The sequence below is a fragment of the Nicotiana attenuata genome, chromosome 7 (genome assembly GCF_001879085.1).
Source record: "Nicotiana attenuata strain UT chromosome 7, NIATTr2, whole genome shotgun sequence".
NCBI lineage: Eukaryota > Viridiplantae > Streptophyta > Magnoliopsida > Solanales > Solanaceae > Nicotiana > Nicotiana attenuata.
This window is the reverse complement of record NC_031995.1, coordinates 47,330,447-47,352,479: the sequence shown is the minus strand read 5'-3', so window position 1 is coordinate 47,352,479 and position 22,033 is coordinate 47,330,447. Positions and strand designations below refer to the sequence as shown.

Below are 22,033 nucleotides of genomic sequence, written 5' to 3'. Positions count from 1 at the left end.
TCATTAAACAAACAAAAAGGCCAAAACCACGTGGACCACAAACTACACAAAAATCCGAAAATAAATCTGTTTCGAATAAACCCTAATGGAAAACCCACCTAGACAATCCATGCAAACCAAAACCACTCATAAACAACACAGCCAACTGTCAACTTTAAAGATTTAAGCACATAATCAAAACCATAACAAGATTAAAGAACGAAATCCCTAAAGGTGACTAATTCGCGGCAAATTTAAGCAAGAAAATACATGTAACAGCTTAAACAAACAGTTACTTGAAGAAAGCAATTACCTTTAACTGCAGTCGTAGAAGAAAGCATGTGGAATGAATTGGTTGTAATGGGGGTGCGATGAACCCTAGGTATTTTCTTTTTGAGGGAGATGAAAAGCTCGAGAGAAAATGGACTAAATTTTACCGATGGGTCTAAGTTTAATGGTTGGGCCGGGCAGGTTTTAATTAAGAGTTGGGGCGGGTCAATTGGTCCAATAAGAGGATGCCACGTGCTCCTTAAAAATCTGGGAGGGCGCTTTTAACGGGACAGGGATAAATGTGCAACTAATGTATAACGGTGGGGATATTTTTGATAAGAAACTCAAATGGGGGATAAATAAGGCCTTTTTATGATAGTATAAGGGTAAATCAGACCCTTAACCGTTTTAATTTTGAAAATCTTCTTTCCGGGCAATAGGCATTTGGAAATAAATCAAGTCTTTTTATATTGAACACTACTTTCCTCTTCTTCTTGGATGGTGTTAGACTGTTATCATCTAACTCAACTTGCTTAGTGATTTGTTCATTTCGAGAATATTCTTCTACAATTTCTTATTGAGTTTTTTTATATTTATTAAAAATTTATCAATAGCCCCTTTTTGGGATTGTATCAAAGATTCAACTTTTCTGTTCTTCTTTTTTTCAAGTTGAATAATCGGGCTCATACTTTCTCTTTGACATATTTGAATTCTAGTAAATATTCAAATGACAATATATACCTACGTAACAAAATATCAAGAAAAATAATACTAACAAAGTTGGAATAGAAGAATTTGATTCAATAACTTTGAAATATTTGTTGCTTCAATAATCTTCGTGTTCGTGCAATGCGTGATACCCCAACAATCACAGAATAATAAACTATAGCTTTTCATGAACAATATTGTGAGATGAATTAACAAAGAAAATATAATAGCAATATATTGCACTGTCACTTTGTGAGAAAGTATAAAAAGAGTATTACAAAAAGTAAACCGAGAAGGAAGTGGAAAGGTCTAATCGAGAGAAACTAGCTAAAAGAGAATAATTGTGATAATTTCTTCCAAAATTTGCATTCTCAACGTCACCTTAATTGATTTTTGGGGCCCACTTTTTTTAGTCAAAAGTTATTACTAGTAGTATATCATTCCTTTCACAGTGCATGTATGCAGTGCCTTTTTTTAAGAAAACCTCATTGTTTTCTAAAAATAATATAAGCTTATGATCCTATTGGTAAAAGTGGGGTCCCCAAAAATTAGGGGCTAAAGCCTAGGCTTTATTGGCTTTACGCAATAGCCGCCCGTGATGACCTGTGGACGAGATACTGCCATCATAATCTTTCAGACATTACGTATATCATTGTACGTGTAATGAATATGAGCGGGATATAAATTATCAATGTTGTTGTTGGAAAGAGAGTTGATTTGTAATGAATAGTCTCTATTAGAATGTTTGGTTGGCTTAAATATTTTGAAAAATATTTTCCTCGTAAACTCATTTTCCTACATCCCTACCGAGAAGAGGGAAAATATTTTCCAAAACTCTTTTTCAACATTTCCCCACCTATTCTCTACCCCCACCCACGCCAACGCTCTTACCTTCCACCCCACCCCACCCCCTATGCCTCACCCCCAACCCCATGCCCACCCTATACCCCCCCACAACCAACCCACCACACCCCACCCATCCACCCCACTCTTACCCTCCACCCCACCCCCTACGCCTCACCCCTCACCCCACGCCCACCCCTTACCCCGCCACAACCAACCCACCACACCACACCCCTCCACCCCCAACCCCTCGACCACCCTGACCCTGGCCCTTGGACCCGACCAACCACTCTCCCTCAGTACTTGCCTAATTTATATATTTTCTAAAAGAAATATTTTCTACTCACTAACCAAACACTAGAAAATATTTTCTAGTGAAGAGTTTTTCATTCACCAATCAAAAACTCATTTCCAAGAAAATATTTTCCTATATACCAAACACACCCCAAAGCTCACCAAGTTTCCTTCACAATCATTTAACGAATTGGCAGTATAGCTCATTGATTCTGACTAGCAGCCGGATACTGAATGGATTGCTTTCATGATTATTCACAACATTATGGAAATACTTCGGGCATGCCATTTTAATCCATGTTCGAATAAACTCACAAAAATCCATTGATCTGTCATTCCTTATATTGAAACAAATACAATTTTCTGTACATATATAATATCACTTCAATTACGGTTTGAGGATACAGCAATACCGGTTGAAGTCCTCATTGACATCTTCAACTTTCTCGAATTACTATGAAAGGCATGCTCCAAAATGCATGAAGTGGCTGTACAAGAACTAACAAATTAGTTGATACAAATGATGTGTGTATATGGAGTTCTCAGGGCAAAAGCATGAATTTTCCACGTGGTGTTGATCTGCTTCTTCTCAATTCCGGAGCCAATGAGTTGCTCACTTCCTTTGCATTCCGAGCAATTCTATTGGCATGTGAAGGTTTATCCTCAGGTTTCCTGAATTCAGGATTGAATGAATTGTTTATCTCTGCAGTCCGAAGCATGTTATTGCCACTTGAAGGTCTGTCTTCATATTTACCAGCAAGAAAAGCTTCAACTGTCTGTGATATTTCTCTTTCTCTGTATAAAATCAAATAGTTAATGCAAACGGGAAATGTGCTAGATTCATCCAAATCTTTAAGGTCCATATAAGCAGAGGCTCCACATATAAACTTGAAGCATTCAACCTTTAAGGTTCTTAATTAGGAATAAACACACTGTCCTTTTGAAATATGGGTTCAGACTTTGTTATTTTTCACTTCAAGGCAACGGGGAGATTGACGAGGATGTTACCCATCGTATTGGAGCGGGGTGGATGAGGTGGAGGCTTGCCTCGGGGGTTTTGTGTGATAAGAGTGTGCCACCTAGACTTAAGGGCAAGTTCTACAGAGTGGTAGTTAGACCGAGTATGTTGCGTGGGGCTGAGTGTTGGCCCGTCAAGAAGTCCCATATCCAGAAGATGAAAGTAGCTGAGATGAGGATGCTGAGATGGATGTGTGATCATACCAGGAAGGACAAGATCAGGAATGAAGTTATTAGGGAGGAGTTGCATATGTGGAGTACAAGTTGCGGGAGTCGAGGCTGAGATGGTTCGGGCATGCGAAAAGGAGAGTCATAGATGCTCCGGTCAGGAGGTGTGAGAGGTTGTCCATTGCAGGTCTGAGGAAGGGTAGGGGCAGGCCTAAGAAGTATTGGGGAGAGGTTGTTAGGCAGGACATGTCATTGCTCCAGCTTACCAAAGATATGACCCACGATAGGAAGACGTGCAGGTTGAGGATTAGGGTTGAAGGTTGACAATTAGTAGTGTATTCCTCCTAGGCTTACCAGTAGTACTAGGACTATTTTTGTGTTATCTTATTCATGATTCTTTACTATTACATGTTGTGTCATTCGTGCACGTCACCTTAATGTATTGTTGTTACTATTGTTTGCTACTTGTTGCCTTATCTCCACTGTGCCTTGAGCCGAGGGTCTATCGGAAACAGCCTCCCTATCTTTATAAGGTAGGGTAAGGTCTGCATACACACTACCCTCCCCGGCCCCATTTATGGGAATACACTGGGTTTGTTGTTGTTGTTGTTGTACTTTGTTTTTTTCACACGTATATCAATATTTTGTATCAAAAATTCAGTTGAACCCATTGAATATAGTCTGCATCTGCTTTTGCATACTACACTTGCCAGTTCAGGGATAGTTAGATAGCATATTAATTCTCAAAGAAGTAGATCTTACCTTTGGTCCACATTCTGAGAGTTCCTTGAGAAGCTTCTTGGAAGATTACCAACTCTTATGTTGCCACTTATATGCGATTCAACCAGCCCGTTCTCATTTTCAGACTCAGAAATATCGCTTCTCTGAGCCTCCTCGATCATTCTATCACTGCCTCCATTAGAAAGCAATGTCACTGAAACATCTGACTTAATATGTATTTTAGTTGATAACTGATGCTTAGATTTGATCTTGTTCTCGTTTTTACTTTTTCTAATTGCACCTTGGCGTACATTAAGCACTTGCTTAAAGTGCTCCTCATCATGTTCTGGAATTTTCCTGTTGTTGATCCTCTGGAGACTATATAGAACATCAGAGATATTTTCCTGCCTAGATTGCTCTTGTGAACCCTGATATCCTCTCATTTTATCCGAACAGACAATTGCCGGCATGTTGGTAACAGACTTGTTAATAGTGACAGGAACTCTAGCAGGAAAGGGCAGTTTCATTACTGGCGGATTTTCAAGTGTTTCAGGCTTTATCCGGTTTCTGACGTGAGCACCTCTATCTGTTGATATTGATCTTCTAACAGGGGGAGATGGTGATCTCCTCTTGGTCGAGGCTACTGATTTTTCCTCTGTGAGCAAGGGCATTTTTGGTACAAAATCCTTGTCCGTGAACTTAGAGGGAAACTGGGACCTCCTCTGTTTACCTGATGAACAGCTTCTTACCTGTTTCGCCACAACAGAAGCAATGAAAAGTATATCACTTTCTCAAAATGATTTATTGCAAATACCCCCAAAGGAAATAAAGTTGTTAGCTCCTATACTTAAGGAACTTTAAAACTAATCAAGTATGTACTAAAAATAAAAACCTATTTGTAGTCAAGATATTTAATTGTGAATGACATTTTTGTCTTTTGAAGCTAAATTTTAGACAAACCAGCCTATGTAAATATGAAACTTAATTGGATTTCTGACGGAACATAGCCTATGTGAATATGATGTTACTTGGATTTCCAACTCATTTACCTCTCTAGTGTCATCTAGAGGACGCTGATTGGCTTCAGTCTTCAAGCTAGCATTACCATTGTGTCTCATCATGCGAAGAGGTGATGCTTGACCTCGAGCATTTGCACCACTTTTTAGGTGTTCAAGTTCGGCTTCTTTCTTCTCCAGTACTTGCTTAAGGTTTGAGATCTAAATCAACCAGAAAAGCACAAAGACATCAATTACATGTGCAAAAAGAAATTGGTATTTTTTCAACCAGTGATTTTAGCAATTAGACCTCTTCTTTCATGTCTCGAATTTCACCAGTTTCTTTGTTAGATCGAGCTGCACCAAGATCTATGGAGGCAACCCTCTCAGCAAATTTCAGGGTGCTAACTGTTTCTCCAAATGCTTCTGCCTCTGGATTTATGTGTACGAACATCAATGTCTTTGCCTGACCACCTGTAAGGGAGTGTGTGAGATAATACCCGATATAAGCCTCGTAGAACATTAGAAACCAAAGATTGCTTTGATTTACTTTTTAGAACATGCAGGAAGTCATGTAACCATTCTAAGGAAAGTTTGCGGTCATTTTCAGCAGGATCATGCATGGGTATAACTGTCCTAGTTTAAAATAGTATTACTATCCATGGAATGATAATTATCCTAGTTCACTGTATAGTGTAAACTATTGGAGGTAAAAGAAGCTAAGCTGCATTAACGCATTAAATACACAGTTGAGAAATTGAAAATGTTCACTGTCTACCTAATGAATCTTGCAATACTTGGGTGAGCTTGCTATTCCTATAAGGAATATGTGAGCTCTTCTGTGCAAGAGCAGAGATGACGTCTCCTAATGCTGACAAAGATCTGTTTATATGTTGCGCCTCCTTCAGTCTCTCGCCAACAGCTTCAGATTTATCTACTCTCTCACTTCCAGCTAAATCCACAAGGTGAAGGCAGCCCTTTAATGTAGATCCAGATACCACCTCTTTTCCTCGAACATGAACTGTCAGAATACTGAAGAAGTAGGAAGAATTAAAGAAGAATACATCTATGAATCACTGCAATAGTTCAGAACAATCATCCACTCTTATGTAACAAGTACCTGTGAGACCTGCTGCTCCGCTCATTTAAAGCAGTAGCACCGACAGCACGGTTCTTATGCCCAATTCTCATCAAGTCAAGAACATCTTGAGTGCATTTAACTGGAATCAAACTAGCATCAGGTACGTTGAGGCCATTCAGTTGAGAATTATTTCGTATATCCAATGTGTGGAATGTTAAGGTTAGACAACAAAATAAAAGTCACTTTTCCTGAAACTAAATCCAAATTTAGGTGAGCATGTTACTATATATTTCATCAAATATCAATGTAAAGGATATCGCCTGTTAGCCCCGTCAATGACCAAGAGATCTCTCACTTGTTCATTATATATCTCAATCATTTGGACTCCCACTTCATACTCTATCATGTCCCTTCTTGCCTTTGTAGTGCTGAACAAATCACGCAAAGCACGATAATTTACACCCCATGTCTCCTCTGTTGTCAAGTCTGGCCCACTCTGGAAGCATGAAATATATGCAGTTGTAAGATATCAAATGCAACATACTGTAATTACTCTTCCTTCAGCTTCTGAAAGTGTTCTATATGCAAATCTGATAGACACCAGAGTGTTTAAGAGGTATACCATAGAGAAAGAAGAAACGTAGCATAGGAATGGCAAGTGAACAAGATTTCAACCAAGCAAAGATAATTACATTGAGACTTAACTATCATTAACTGTGACGTCTCATCATGCTCGGACAATATTTAGTAAAACAAAACTAACTAATAGTATAACACCATCTCTATCTCATAAAAAGAATCATAGCAGTTAAATCACTTAAAAATTACCATGGTGTATGTTTTTCCTGAGCCAGTCTGTCCATAGGCGAATATACAAACATTAAAACCATCAAGAACGGATCTAACCAATGGCTGAGTGTCCACGTATATTTGTTCTGCAAATATAAAAAGATAGATATTGATTGATAGTACATTTCATAAACACATAAATTATGATAAGAGAAAATCAGGCAGCTTCAACTCATTTTTCAAGCAAATCAAGTAACGGATAGATATCTTAAATAATATACACAAGTAGTCATAGTAAAGAGAAAAATAAAAGGGAAATGTGCTACTTATAATTAAAAAAAAAAAAGAAAGAAAGGGAGCACGTGCTATAATAGAAAGACGTTTTCTGCCTTTTCCTGATCATTTGTTGAGATTTTGTCAGTTGCTTGGTTCTTGTACCCATGCTAAGATGCCAGAGTTAAGCTTGATACTTGAGCATATATGTGGTAATGAAAAAAAAATGAGCTGGAGAAAGAAGACATACGTTGAGTTACTTTAGTTCCAAAGACCTTGTTGAAAGTGAAAATCTTCCTAGCATCTTTACCCTGCTTACGAGGATTAACAATCATGATGTCTCCGTTTTCTCCGATATAATCTACTGTGGACTGCACATCAGATTGTCCAGATAGGAAGGGCCTAACTCTACAATAAACTCTTATGGTCCCTGGAGAAGTAAAGTAAACTTATTTCCATGTTATAAATATTCTTTATGAAGATGAGAGAACTCAAGAAACTTACCTTTTAGATCTTGGACCTGATTGTACAGGAGGCGATTTTCTTCTAAAACCTTGTGATAAGAAGAGGAAGCCACCTCGAGGCCCTTAATATGGTGCACTGAGGAAAATTTCTTTCAGATTCAAATACAGTGAAAAGTAAGTTCCGTTCATTTACAACATAAAAGGACATTAAGGTAGTACTAACCAAGCCTTCTAAATTCTTCTTCCCACCCTGACTTATACTTTTGGACATCTAGCTTGGTCTCTCTGCAAAAGATTTTGAGCTCCTGAAACATAAAATAACGAGACATAAGAATCAGTTGATTCCTCATTAATCTTCATTTTTTCCCCATATTATTTGCTACCAACAACTGCTTAGCCATAATTCAGTCAATAATTGAGGGCATTATTAAACTAAACAAACTAGAGCTACAAAGGGGAAGTCCCACTCCTTTGTTGCTGGGAAGGGGGAAGAATGTGTCACTGTAAGTTGATGTAGTCATTTCATCGTACCTCTAACTCCTTTTGTTGAACATCAACTATTTCTTCATTGCCAGCATGGAAACCATTGTCATGCCAGCTGCTTTCCCGTTTCCCACCACAAATGCAGTATCTGGAAACATCACTGGAGACCAAGCTAGTTCTGTGCCGCAGATAATTTGATATGGTTTCTAGAACTTCTGATCTTGATAAAGGACTGCACTCATCTGGCAGTATTTTCTTCAAAAAAAGCCTGAGCTGCAGGTGTTAAAAAACTGTCAATCAACCACATTCAGTGATAATGGTGATATTGGCATTAAAATTGGTATTACACAAGAAAATTCCTATATTCAAATTGTCGTTGTTACCTGATTGCTTTGAGAAACCAGCAATCCAGAGAAGTTCTTGACTACTTTCCTCAGGACAGCATCAATCACCTGCAAATTTCATCCTTAGTCCACAGAAGGAATGATGCTTGAAATTCGTCTTACATGAGATGCAGCGTGAAAACTAGTAGACACCTACAGTTGTGAGTGGGCAGCCTGGTGCACAAGGCATCCCGTGTCCACGCAGGGTCTAGGGAAGGGACACACCCAAAGGCGTGTGATGTAGACAGCCTACCGTGATGTAGACAGCCTACCCTAATGCAAGCATTAGTGGTTGCTTCCACGGCTCGAACCCGTGACCTATAGGTCACACTTAGACGACTTTACCATTGCTCCAAGGATCCCCTTCACAGTTGTGAGTGAAGTAGTAATTTTTGTATCACTGTCAAACTTTTAAGTAGGAAGACGGAAAAGGTGAATTGCCAGCAAGTTAAGCCACTATAGCGGAATGTTTATGATATGGTGATCAAGGTAGGAGATAGCCAACAATGTCCTGATGGTGACAAAGACTCAGAGAGCAACATACACCTGGACCTTCAACTATTTTAAACTTTTCAATGCTAACTTCTTCCTCTAAGTTCTGGAAATGGTATTTCACTAATCCCTCAATTTTTTTTCAGTAGACGCTCTTGATAGACTATAAGATGACCTTTGATCATTATGTTCCGCTTGCTTTATGTATTCATTCATTATGAAGCATAAATGAAATGCATATACCAACTACTTGATCGCTGATAGAGTTTACAAAAGTTGTTCGAACAAGCTTACGTCAGACTCAGAGACTTTTAGGATAGTATAGAACTTATATTAGTAGAAAGGTCTTCCGAGATCCTTAAGTCTAACAAGGTCAGCATGTAAACTCTAATCTAGGAAAGAAAAATTCAACGACCTATTGGATTAAATTAAATACTCAGGTTACAATGTAATAAGAAATCCTGTTTTTAGATAAACTACACATAGTCTTACCTACCATTGAATTCAAATGGAAGTCCTCAACTCCATTCCGCTCCATAAGATAAGCCTGTAGAAGCCCGAGACCAAAGCGATCAAAGAGGAAGGTCAGTATATTTGCAGCATTTGATTCTTCAAACGAGACTTCGCCAGATAAGTGGAGAAATTCCAACAGCTGGTCAAATTGTGATGACTCGGAGTCATCCACCGACTCATCCGCACTGTCACTACCACCAAACGAGGATGGTGATCCTTTGGGACATGACGTGATCCTTACAGTTCCACCATATTTCCAAACTCCAATTCCTCCAGCTTCCTTCCATTCATAATATCCTTTCAGGCACAAAATGCAGTCTACAACTTTGTTTGATGAACCACCCTACAAGTTCAAAACTTTTGCTCAATACTGTTGTATTTTGGAAAACAATGTGAAGCACTCTTGTGCACAATCCGGACCAATGAGAACAAACTGATCCAGTGGACTAAAGAGGATTATCAATAGGCCAAACAAGAGCTCAGCTCCATAAGAGCTTTATCACTTAACAGCACCCTTTAACATTACACTATGCATATTGCAGATGAAGAATTACAAGAAGTCATTGCCACCCCGAAACACACAAAATTGGCCCCAAAAATTTAATTCTACGACCCGCCCACCAAATGTCAAGGAGAGAACCAAAATCTGTGAAGATACTAATGAAAACACTGGTGAAATAAAGCTGAAGAAATCTAACCTTTTCAAGATCAGATGCTTCAAATGTTAAAAGCTGCATTTTGCCAACTGCTACGAGGAAATTCCTCATGTTCTCAAAGTACTGAATAGCAGACTGGGCTGCACCCTCTGAGGACATATCAACCACCGAATTCATCACCACCTATATCTCAAGTACCAACACATGTTACTTGGGCGTTCAAGAATTCCTTCTTTCAAGGACATTGTCCATTTAAGTACAAAATATGTTACATGGATCCCTTTTAGTAATTATCTATGTATCAAATACTTACACACACTTGGCTACATATGACATAAGTGTACAACCTCCTGCTGTATATAAGAATTAACTTACTGTAAAATTATCAATATATTTTAACTTGTTGTATATTATAACTGCTCACTTTTTAAGTTACTTTCCACCTTTTATGCACAAGTTCATATTTTTCGCACTGATAAAGGATTTTTGCACTATTAGACAGAGGTGGAGCTGGAGTATAGCTTACGGGTTCGGCCGAACCACTAACTTTGTTGAATATATATAAATTATTAATTTAAAACTCAGTAACTTAAATGGACTGGAATCTCTAAACCCTAATCCATAAGCTTCAAATCCTGTCTCCGCCCCCTACTATTAGGTAAAGTTGACTTACAAGAACAAGTAATTCTCTATATGAAACAGGGCATGGTAACTTGGAAAATAGAGTAAAAACTAATAATCTTCAATAATAGGTTAAGTTGCATTGATATTGTAAAAGATTTTTGCACTATCATTGTAAATAGCTTAAACTTCTTTACGGAAAATTACCTGAAGTTAATGTGTTGGGTGACCTCAAAACTTAAACTGTATGATTAAATAGAGAATGAGGGGTAAAGAGAGGGTGTATAGGGTCAAATTTGACCGTCAGCGTCTCTACGCCAGTGGGTATGCCCAGTGAGTGTACGCCAACTAACGTAGTGGGTACGACTCGGACGTGGGGATAAAAGCGACATCGTTTAGGACTCAGTGTCTTCACTAGGGAGACGTTACCTATTTTTGTAACTTCTTGATTATTTCGAGGAAGGTCTTCACATTGTAAAGAGGGGGATTGGGGAATAATACAACTCTCTCATTATCTGACTCTCTCCCTCTATTTCTGTCTCAAACGAACATATTCTCTTGAGTTCATATTATCACTTTCTAATACTAGATCTACAACAATAACATCATTTTTATATCTCTAGGTCTACTATATTTGATTACGATTTACCCTTCCCTTACTTTCGATTGTTTTCTAGCTTACAAAGTACATTGTTAACTTTTGAGCCAAACAGAGGGTACCTTGTGAACAGCACCAGGATTGACTTTGTTGAGGACGTTGCAGAGAATGAGGCCATTGCGAAGACCACAACGGAATTCTTCTTCGGAGGGTTCTTTTGGTAGCACCTCCGATGCACCGGAGTCCATCTGCCGCAGCCATTCCGCCGCCTGGTACCTCCTTGCAGCTGCAAATTAATTCCAACTCTTCTGTCAGAATTTTTCCCCATGCAAGGTGGCAATTACATTTCATTACTCTTTTTCTCGACTTAACCAAATATTGTCTAAACACAAATGACAAATCAAATCTCCCTAGGTATTGTTTTCTGTTTGTCCCACTTCAATAATTTATTAAGTATTTTTTACGGTGTGTTCCCTGTTGAGCTCCATATGTTCCCTCAGAAAAATATACTCGTATTAGAGTATTATTAACATTATTCTTTAGTTTAACCTCCATTCTATTACGCAGATATGTGCGGAGTATTCTTTATTTTTGAAGTAATAGTTATTACTTTGTAAAATGTACTATAATATCTGTAGTAATTAAAAAAAAAAAATAGTCATTTTAAGTTTTAACTATGCATTATCTGGGCTGTCGACTTTTATATTCATATCCCACTTAGGAAACCTTTTTACCCTACATGTTTAACGTTTGAGTAAATTAGTTTAGTATACCAAATTACCATTTTTATACCATATCTAATTAAGGTTATAATTAATGTGATATTTTCTACTCCTTAATTAAAGCATTTCCGTTTTTTTTTCCAGTACTAATCCCTCACTTTCTCTCTCCTAACTCCCCAACCCCCCACACACGTTTTACCTTTACCCTTCACTCCCCCACGTTTAGCGTCTGTTTTCTTCTTTACAGAACAAAAGCTACTCACGTTCTTCATTATTCTCCATTTAAATTCACCAAATATTGAAGTTATCATTCTACAAAATTCGTTCTCATCTTTAGTCAAGTTGAAGTTAAACCATGAAGAACATCAAATCTCCCAAAAAAATACCTAAAAAATCTACAGTATGTGATATCCCCTCTTTCGATTTGGGTGTTTTAACACCAAAATCATCACAAAAACAAGTAAAATCTACACATGCAATGGAACCTACTACTCACATTTCATCTCCTAGACAAATCCGTGCCGAGATGAGAACAAAGCAAATGCACGATGTAGATGTTGGATGAAGTGCTACACCAGGCGGCAAACAACTGTCTTAATTTTGTAGATTATTTGTAGTTGTGATTTTCTACAGTTTATAATTGTAGTTATTTTGTAGTCGTTTTGTAGTTATATTGTCGTTAGCTTTTAAATTTTGAAACAGAGCTGTAGTTACTTTTTTCTTCCTGCATTTTTGTAGATAATGTTTATATCTGTAGATGTCTTGTAGTGTTTTGTAGTTATATGTGTGGGTAGGCTGTATTTTTTTGAAGCAGATTTGTATGTATTTTTTCTTCCTAATTTGTTTTTAGCTATTTGTGTAGTGATTGTGTAGTTATATGTGGATAATATGTAGATTAATGCTTCATTTTTATGCAGTTTACCAATCATAGATTGTACTATGACTGTTGCAATTTGTAGAATCTTTGTAGATAATTTATTTAAAGACAACATTTTGAAATCAACAATTTCTAATCATAGATTGTAGTTTATTTTGTCGTATAAATGTAGTAACTTTGTAGATAATTTTGAAAACAAAATTGCTTTATTCTTTCATTAAACTGATTTGTAGTTTAATTGTAGGCAAATGTAGTAATTTTGTAGATAATACCGTAAAACCATAATTCTATGCAATTTCGAACTATACAAACCTGCACTTGTGTTATCGTTGATGATTGTCAATTCCATATTGAAATCTCGTACACTTATACATAATGGATATGAACCTAAGTTTTTATTCTCCTTTTTGGTCTCCATATACGCACGAACCCCCATATCATTTCTAATCTCCAGTGGGGGACAATTGTCGTTCACCATGTATTTGATTTCTACAATTTTTTCTGAAGTATCAATCGATAGTTGTTCTGCAATTGTAGAAATCAGAATACTGTAGCTTGCATTCTCATCTACCACAATGGCATCAACTTCAAAATCTCTAAATCTGCCGTAGTTATCCCAATTCCCATTCAATTGTAGCATGATTGCGATTTTGGACATGATTGCGTGTTGTTGCTGATGTATTATTCTAAATTTTTTCGTTTTTTTTGGATTTCTAGATTGAGAGAAAAAAAGATGAAGAACAGATATATGATCGTCAATTTGATTTCTAAAAACGACGAAAAACAGAATATAGCAATTTTGAGTTGTTAAATCTCGAAGATTTGAATTCTACAATTTGAATTCAGTTTGTTGAAGCTGTTCGTAGTTTGTTGAAGCTGTTCGTACTTTTTTTTAAAAAAATTTTTGAATTGTAGTTTTAGAGTAATTATGCAGATGCGAAATGTCCTTTCCGTTTCAAAACTTGAATTTAATGTAGAATAAATCAACCCAAGATTCTTTTCTGATTTTTCGCGCGTTATTAAGGGAAGATTCTGCCCTATTAATTCCTAATAAACGAATGGTACAGAAATTGTAGGAAAAATGTGGACTAGGCGGGTAATTTAGATACTATGCACATATTTGGTAATAAAGTTTCATATATGGTATAGGAAGGAAAAAATCTCTTCATAAAATTTTATTAATGTATAATAGCCCGTTTAGCCAAACTGCAAAAATCAGCTTATTTTGAGAAGTGCTATTTTTCAAAAGTGCTTTTCTCAAAAGTACTTTTGGTGAGAAGCAGTTTGTGTTTGGCTAATTAGTTTGAAAAGCACTTCTGAGCAGCAATTAGTGTTTGGCCAAGCTTTAAAAAACTGCTTCTAAGTGTATTTTTCTCAAAAGTGCTTTTCAAAAAAGTGCTTTTGGAGAGAAGCTACTTTTTTCTGCTTCTCCAAAACTGCTTCTGCTTCTCCTCAAAAGCACTTTTTTTCCTTCCAAAAGCTTGGCCAAACACCTCAATTTTTGGCCAAAAGTGCTTTTGGCCAAAGTCCATCTTTTCTAACCTTGCTTTCATTTCCAGGTTTCCGTAGAGGCTTCTGAAGTAGACCAGCCTTATGCCCCAATCTAAATCTTATGTGTGATGACGAAATGGACGATTGGAGGGTAAGGGATTCAAAAAATATAAAAATATTCCGACCTACGAACAATTTTGAACCTTCTTTGTCATTATAAAGGAAGCTTCCCTTGCATAAATAATTTTAATATAGTCAAGTGAATGTACCTTTACCCGCGGCATATACATTCTCTCTAATAGTCGTATAAATGGCTATATGGCTTATTTACCATATTTTCTTTGTCCTAACATTGAACCCACACAGTACTTTAATATTACGATGAATTTCCAGGTGATTAGAAATAAATATAATGTTACGACCTTCGCTATCTAATCTCCAAACTTATATACTTATCAAAAGTTGTTGGGAACTTACAAGTGGAAATTGACTAATAAGTAAAACCGTTAATATCGGCGTTGGCCCGCTGGGACGACCCAACCTAGCTCGTGATTTAGAGCCCGTTTGGACATGAAATTTTTTTCCTTTTTTTTCAAAAAAAATCACTTTTTTTTTTAAATCAGCTTTTATTCATAAACTTTCCAATTTTCACTTGAAGATGCATTTTGGAAATTTTCGAAAATTTGAAAAACACCAAAAAACTGTTTTTCAAAATTTTCACTCAAATCACTCACAAAACTTCAAAAACAACCCAAACTGAAATTTATATCCAAACACAACTCTAAATTTCAAATACCATTTTCACTTGAAAATTCTTTTCACCATTTTTTGGAATTTTACCATTCTTATGTCCAAACGCCTACTTAATAAGATTGGGCTAAGATTTTGGAACCCATTTAAAACTGAGGCTTTTAAGCCCGGCCAAAGTAAGATTGTGGCCCATGAGGCTAGATCGAGGCTAGGATGGGCCGACTAGTGGGCTTAATAAACGTACTTAATTAAAAATATAAAAGATATAAAAAAGATAGGGAACTAAAAATAACAAGAAGAGTATTATTCCAATCTCAAACTGGTAATATTTCTTATGTGAATTTAAATATTTTTTTGTTATTAAATTTTTTAGTTATTTCTTAATTTTTAATTGATTAATATTGCATATAATTATAGATTTAGATGAAAATGAAGATGTTAAGACATCGTAGTTTCATAAAAGGATTCAAATGTGCTTTATGAACATAATTTGTTGGTGTTGGATATGCCATGAGCACTTTGAAAATATTTTTGAGTAGTTTGTTCTGAGCATTGACTTTTAATGAATGAAATATTGTCCCTTTTGTGTTTTATAGTAATCAATTAGAACAATGTCAAAAGTTATTAAGTTTTGCAAAAGTTTTCTATCCAACAAGTATGTTTTTAGACTCGTAATATATATATATGTTTTTAGACTCGTAATATATATATATATTTGCATTTTAGGTTAGAACTTAAATTTGAAAAAATATAAAAAAAAAAATTTAAAAATGTTGGGTGTGCCTGGCCCAGTCCGTCAAATGCCAAAGCCCAAGTGAACGCTCGTATTGACAGCTTTACTAATAAGGTACGAATATTAAGGCACAAGAAGTAAATGCCAAAACATGTTGAATAAATTGCTATCTGGGTTAGAAAAAATCTGAAGTCCTGGATTAATCAATTGGAAAAGAAAAAAGTTCAAAACAATCTCAATACTAAGCTAGCGTTTGGCCATAGATCCCAAATTTATTTTGAAAAATCTGATTTGGGTGAAGTTTGGTTTGAAGATGAAAATGTGTTTGGACATACGTTTTCAAAACATATTTTCCAACTTTATTTTGGAAAAACATGTATATAATTCCCAAGTTTTGGGATTTTGGCCCAGAATGAGCGGGATTTGAAATTTGGGATTTGGCCGGAATATGGGCAAAATTTATGGCCAAACATGAGTTTTGAAAATATATTCTAAATTTATTTTGGCAAAACTCATGGTCAAACGGGTCTAAGTATGTATGAGTGCATTGTGCCCCACATGTACATAAAAGTAGAGCATATGTATGTTATTTGGATCCAATCTTGGACCAAGTCGTGTTGCGTAAGGTTGGTAGTGCACTTTGGTGTAATGATTAATGATTAAGAACTTCTTTAAAGCGTCATTAAAGGAAAATATAATTCTCCCAATTAGTTATCACAATTTTTAACTTTCTTTAGGCAAAAGTACAGTAATGGGGGTGGCCCAAATTTTTCCAGTGATAGTCTAAGACCAGTGAGCCAATACCCAAGTTTACAACTACTCCACAACATCATGATGTGCCGGACAATCTTCATTTTTTTATTTCCTCTTTTTCATCTTAAATTTAAATTCTTGGTGCAACAACACCACTACCACTATATTAGGATGTTGCACTAAATAGAATAATCTAACTCTTTCTCGTTCATATTATTTATAGTCAACATTTTAATTTCTAACAAGAAAGGTAAATGGCCGTTACATTTACATGTGTAGCTTAACGGCCAATGAAGTTGGACGAAAATCATGCGAGATAATCAATGATCAAATCTCAATAGAGATAATTTTCTCTCTTTGTTTTTAATCGTTCATGTGGAAAATTACTGGGTACGTGCGCTCTAATGGGAGATAATACAGGTATCAGGTACCCGATGAATATTTGAGATAAATGTCTAGACGCTACCGTTATAAAAATAAAATAAGACGAGTAAAGACTTATGACGTACTACATACCTGCTTCTTCAGCTTTTCTTTGAGCTAAGTCGCGGTCGTTGAACATCTCCTCTGTATAAGAAGCTTCATTACTAGAATTGTAAGCCAAACTCTTCAATCCTCTCAAGTTCTTGACGGGAGTGACACTGCTACTAGTATTGAACAGTGAGTTGCTCTGATTGTGAATATTCTCTTGGGGCATCTTTAATTTGAGTTCCTCAATCACCTATATATCTCTGTCTCTGCCAAAGCTAAGTTATTTTCCCCTCTACAATATTAATCAAATCGTGAAATTAATTACTTCTTAACAATTCTAAAACGGCATTAAAAGTAGTTCATGCATGTTAGCAAGCACACAAGAATGAATCATAAATCACATTGATTAAGATGATTACGAATGAAAATAAAGAATTCACTAAAATAACACATATGACAGTCTTGGAAGCACATTATTACTTACTAAGTAAGAAACTGAGAATTAATGCAATCCAAAAAAGTGAAGTAGCAGTCACATGAACATAGTTACGTTGTCGTACAACAATAACAACAACTGCGTCTCAATCTCCAATATTCTTGCTTAAGGCTTAAGCTCATCTCATGCCAGTATAATATGAAATAAAAATAAAATGTACTTAAACTTCTCCTTTTTCTACTGACATATAAATCACCATGGAATTAAAAGACTAGTAAAAACCATAGGACCTAAAATAAGCGTACTAACATAACTAAAACATCTTAACAGAATACTTACTGGGGTTGTAGATTCTGTGTACGCGCCGGCGTCGGTGCCGGTGAAAGTAATTAAGAAAGAAAATTGCAACGGAGTCTGGAAAGTGAAAGAACTATGAAGAAGATCAAACTAGGACATTAAAAGACTTTAAACCGTTGTGGATTTGGATCTGAACCGCTGCAAATGAATGAGTGATATTGAAATATGAACGAGCTTCTCGTGTTTGGTAATTAAGAATTCAAACTTATATGAAGAGTTTTATTTAATGCAACGGACAGAGAGAAAAACAGAGAGAGAGATGTTTAAGTTTTTAGGACATCAAATCGTTCTCTTATTGGAGTCTTTGGACCCAATCCTTTTGGAAATAAAATGAGAGTCTCGTTTTAACGGGGAAGTTGACGGACGCTGTACGGAGTGGAACTGACAGGGGTTTTCAGGGTTTAACGGCATTTAATGGGGATGGGTAACGCTTCCACGTGGCGAGCTATGGAGCAATTCAGGTAGTGACAGGTGGATTCCACGCTGGGACCCATCGAACGTTGGACTGGGCGGCAAGATCTAGCCAAATTGATGGCATTTTCACTTTCCCTTTTAAGCCCTTGGACTCCCCTATTTCTGTATTCTGACCTCAGAAAATTACAAAAACTAAAAGAGAGTTAGTAGTAATAAAGAATGGTATATATTAATCAATTTCAGTATCGACTTCTTAATTCCTTAAGATAAAATTTACATACTACAATATTAGTTTACAATAAATTGTAGTTAAAGGAAACATTGTGCTCTCTAAATAATACTACTAGTAATAGTGATATTATCTTTGGGAGGAGAGTGAATTAAACGTAGTCTGAAAACGAAAATATGGGTAAATAAGACATGAACAGATCGAATTTTGTTGGCCCATTACAGATATTTTTTTAATTATATGACCTTATTTATAGAAAATCAGTAAATAAAACACAAGAGATACAGTCAAACTTTTTTATAACAGCCTCGTTTGTTTCGAAATTTTTGGCTACTACAGTGAAATGTTGTTATAGAGGACATATATTATAACATAATATAATATTCGGTTTCGAGAATAACTCGGCTTTTATAGTGAATGGTTATTATATAGAGATGTTGTTATAGAGAGGTTTGACTGTATTTGCATAATCATTTTCTTTTAAACATTCAAATTTGGCAGATCATAAAAAATCATTTCCCCCTTGATGTCCACATTAGAATAATGTACTAATTGATAATGTCACTTAGAGATAAAAGAATATTGTCATTTATGGAGCTTGCGGGTGGAAATGGACTGGTTAATAAATAGAATACCAGATATTCAAAATCAAATTGGACAAAGAAATACAGGTGTATGAATTATAAAACAAAAAATAGTCATGTCAAATGTTTTTTAAAATTACAATTAATTGTGGATTAGAGAAGATTCATTGGGAATGCTGGTCAATCTTCAAGTTAGTGAGTGATGAAAATTCATTTCTCCCTTCCCAAAGAACAGGACAGGATAAAAAAAACATGGGTGAGATCCACATCAGAGAGTAGATTCTCTGAACAAACATAAAATTCAGGGCAAGGAATCACAGTACTATTTTATTAGAAAATAACACTGTATTTTTTGACAAAAACAAAATACTTACACTATTTTCTAAGTGAGGGTGCAGATATAAATCAACCAAAAAAAAATCGTGAACGTTGGGGTTTTGAACAAAAAAAAAAAAAAAAAAAAAAAAGCGAATATATAGAACAAAGTCCATTAGTATAAAAACATGAACGTTGGATACTCTCTTTTTGAATGATTTAAGAGGCAAAGCTCTTATCATGTCACCTTTTACTGTACGTCATTGGACCACTCGAAGAATAAATAATTATTCTAAAGAATCAAAAAACAACCCTCGCCCCTCACTCCCCCCCCCCCCAAAGCAAAAAAGAAAGAAAACATTTGTTCTTTTACTTCGTTACTCTTGTCTCCTTTTTACGGAGTCCTACTTAAGTAATTAACACTAATTACTGGCCTCCCTTTTGGTCAAATTTTGAACCAGCAAAGCAAGAGTGATCAACATGCTTAATTAATTTGCGCTAATGGTGTGTTTTCCAAAATATTTTAAAACTTTAATTGCAATTAGGGGTGTACAAAGGAAACCACATAATCCGAGTCAAACCGCAAAAAAAAAACCCCGACTATGATTTGGTTTGGTGTTGGAAAAAAAATCCGACCATAATTGGTTGGTTTGATTTTAACTAAAGAAAGTCAAACCGATACCAAACAAACCCGACATTACATATATAGAAATTTTAAATATATTTAATATATAAATATACTTATTGTAATGTAATTTATAACTATTTCTTAAACATTTTCATAATTTTATCTTTTAAGGTATTATTTCAAGGTTGGACTTAGAACTTTTGGATGTTCCAATAAGTTTTATAATCATTAATATTAGTAACTTAAATAATGCTAACAAAAGCCCAAACCAAAATCAAATCAAGACTAATGCTAACAAAAGGCATTCAGTTCAATACTACGAACGGGAATGTATTGAATATCTAGTTTTTGTTTTGTAATAATTTAGATAAAAATGCATAACCTATTTTTATTTTTTCTTTAGCGTTTAGTCATGTAATTAATACTCTATTATTAGTCTACTTATTTTAGCATGACTTAGTACTTTTTGATTATGTTTATTTTTATTATGTCTTTTTAATTAGCAATATTTATATTACATAATTTTATTGTCTTTATTATTGAATATTTTAGGATAATGCCATGACACATCTCATATTTTGTATTATTTTCTTGGAAAATACTTTATATAGTTGTATCTTACTAGGATTGAAAAAATATTTTGAGCACAAGTTATATATTTTGTTAAGATTTTACCGGAAAAACCCGAATAACCCGAACCCGAGATTGAAAAATTCGAGTTTTATTGGTTTGGTTTGGTCTTTAGATTTAATAACCCTATACAATTGGTTTGGTTTGGTCACTGTAAAATCCGAACCAACCCGACCTGTGTACACCCCTAATTGCAACGAACAAATGCTTCCCCATTCCCCCTTCTAGAACAAAAACGAAGAGAAACTAGAAGAAAATAGAGAGGGGAAAAGGAGCTAACTTTAAAGAGGAGACACCATTATCTAGATCAACAATCTCTTGATCATGCTTAATTATTATGGGATTCGTTGACTATATTGGTTTCTTGAATGACAAAGTTGCATTTCTAACTTCTAAGGTGAAATTAGTTGAGTATTATGTTGGATTGTTCATTTAATTTGTACATTTGATATTGCATGCCATATAACAATGCTAACAAACAAATACACAGTTTGCCCCTATGATAGTGTAAGGCCGATCTACCACTAAAGAATCACCCCATGATCACTGTTAGAAATATATATGTATCTCAAATTTATTGCGTAAGTGTATCCAAAAGATTTATATAATAATTTTGAGCTAGTTTTAATAATAAGATTTTGAGTTAGATGCTGTTTTTTAATATTATTTCTCATCATAGGGTCGGTACTTGTATTGGGACCCATGATCCGAATTCACACCGCATAAAGGTAAAAATAGCACGGGCTCGAACTGGTCATTCAAAAATAGACAGCATTTGCAAAGTCATTGAAAAATAGTTACTATTTTGCTGCAACACGAAAATTTTCAGCATAATATACTGGATACCGGTGCACCTGTGTATGAACTTCCAGCATACTATGTTGGAACTCCAATATATTATTCTGGAGTTCCAGTATACTTTGCTGGAGTATTTTCCGGATTTTGAACAATATTTTCGTTCATATTTATCTTTACATGAAAAGTGGCTAAATTTCGATTACTTTTGAAACTGTAGCTATTTTTGAATGACCACTTGTAAATCTGGCTATTTTTGAATTTCTCCCCGCATAAAGCTCATTAAAGTGAAAAATACCCAATACCTTTAATCAAGGGCGGAAGAATTCTATCTATACTAAGTAGGAGTGTACATTTAATTTTTCTGTCCGGTTTGCATTGTCCGGTTTCGGCTTTCCGATTTGCGGTTTATGTTGAAAAGGTACAATTCATTCCGAACCAAAATAAGTTTTTTTTTTGGAACCCCAGGAAAACCCGCAGCTGCTAAAGCCTCTGCCACAG

The 22,033-nt window shown here is 35.6% G+C and overlaps 1 protein-coding gene across 2 annotated transcripts; it reads right to left on the bottom strand.

The window, feature by feature from the left end:
* Window positions 2,406-18,269, bottom strand: LOC109229040 (kinesin-like protein KIN-14F). Of its 2 annotated transcripts, none has more exons than XM_019394345.1 (18): window positions 17,920-18,269; window positions 17,190-17,436; window positions 11,470-11,633; window positions 10,171-10,311; window positions 9,456-9,815; window positions 8,468-8,536; window positions 8,133-8,357; window positions 7,825-7,906; window positions 7,642-7,737; window positions 7,388-7,567; window positions 6,904-7,010; window positions 6,393-6,571; window positions 6,115-6,279; window positions 5,773-6,026; window positions 5,305-5,468; window positions 5,049-5,216; window positions 4,042-4,748; window positions 2,406-2,889 (listed from the first exon to the last, which is right to left on the bottom strand). In XM_019394345.1, exons 2-18 carry the CDS (start codon window positions 17,368-17,370, stop codon window positions 2,637-2,639), a joined length of 3,495 nt encoding a protein of 1,164 aa, XP_019249890.1. In that variant the 5' UTR covers window positions 17,371-17,436; window positions 17,920-18,269; the 3' UTR covers window positions 2,406-2,636. The 2 variants fall into 2 exon arrangements, with proteins under 2 accessions (XP_019249890.1, XP_019249891.1); XM_019394346.1 differs by having other exon boundaries at window positions 17,190-17,410.

What these genes read in the sequence shown, in the direction of transcription:
- LOC109229040 (XM_019394345.1), bottom strand. Translation starts at nt 17,370, where the DNA reads ATGCCCCAAGAGAATATTCACAATCAGAGCAACTCACTGTTCAATACT. An exon ending in TCAGGTCCAAGATCTAAAAG is followed by an intron (nt 7,568 to 7,641) that starts GTAAGTTTCTTG and finishes TTACTTCTCCAG; the next exon opens with GGACCATAAGAGTTTATTGT. An exon ending in TTCGAGACATGAAAGAAGAG is followed by an intron (nt 5,217 to 5,304) that starts GTCTAATTGCTA and finishes TGGTTGATTTAG; the next exon opens with ATCTCAAACCTTAAGCAAGT.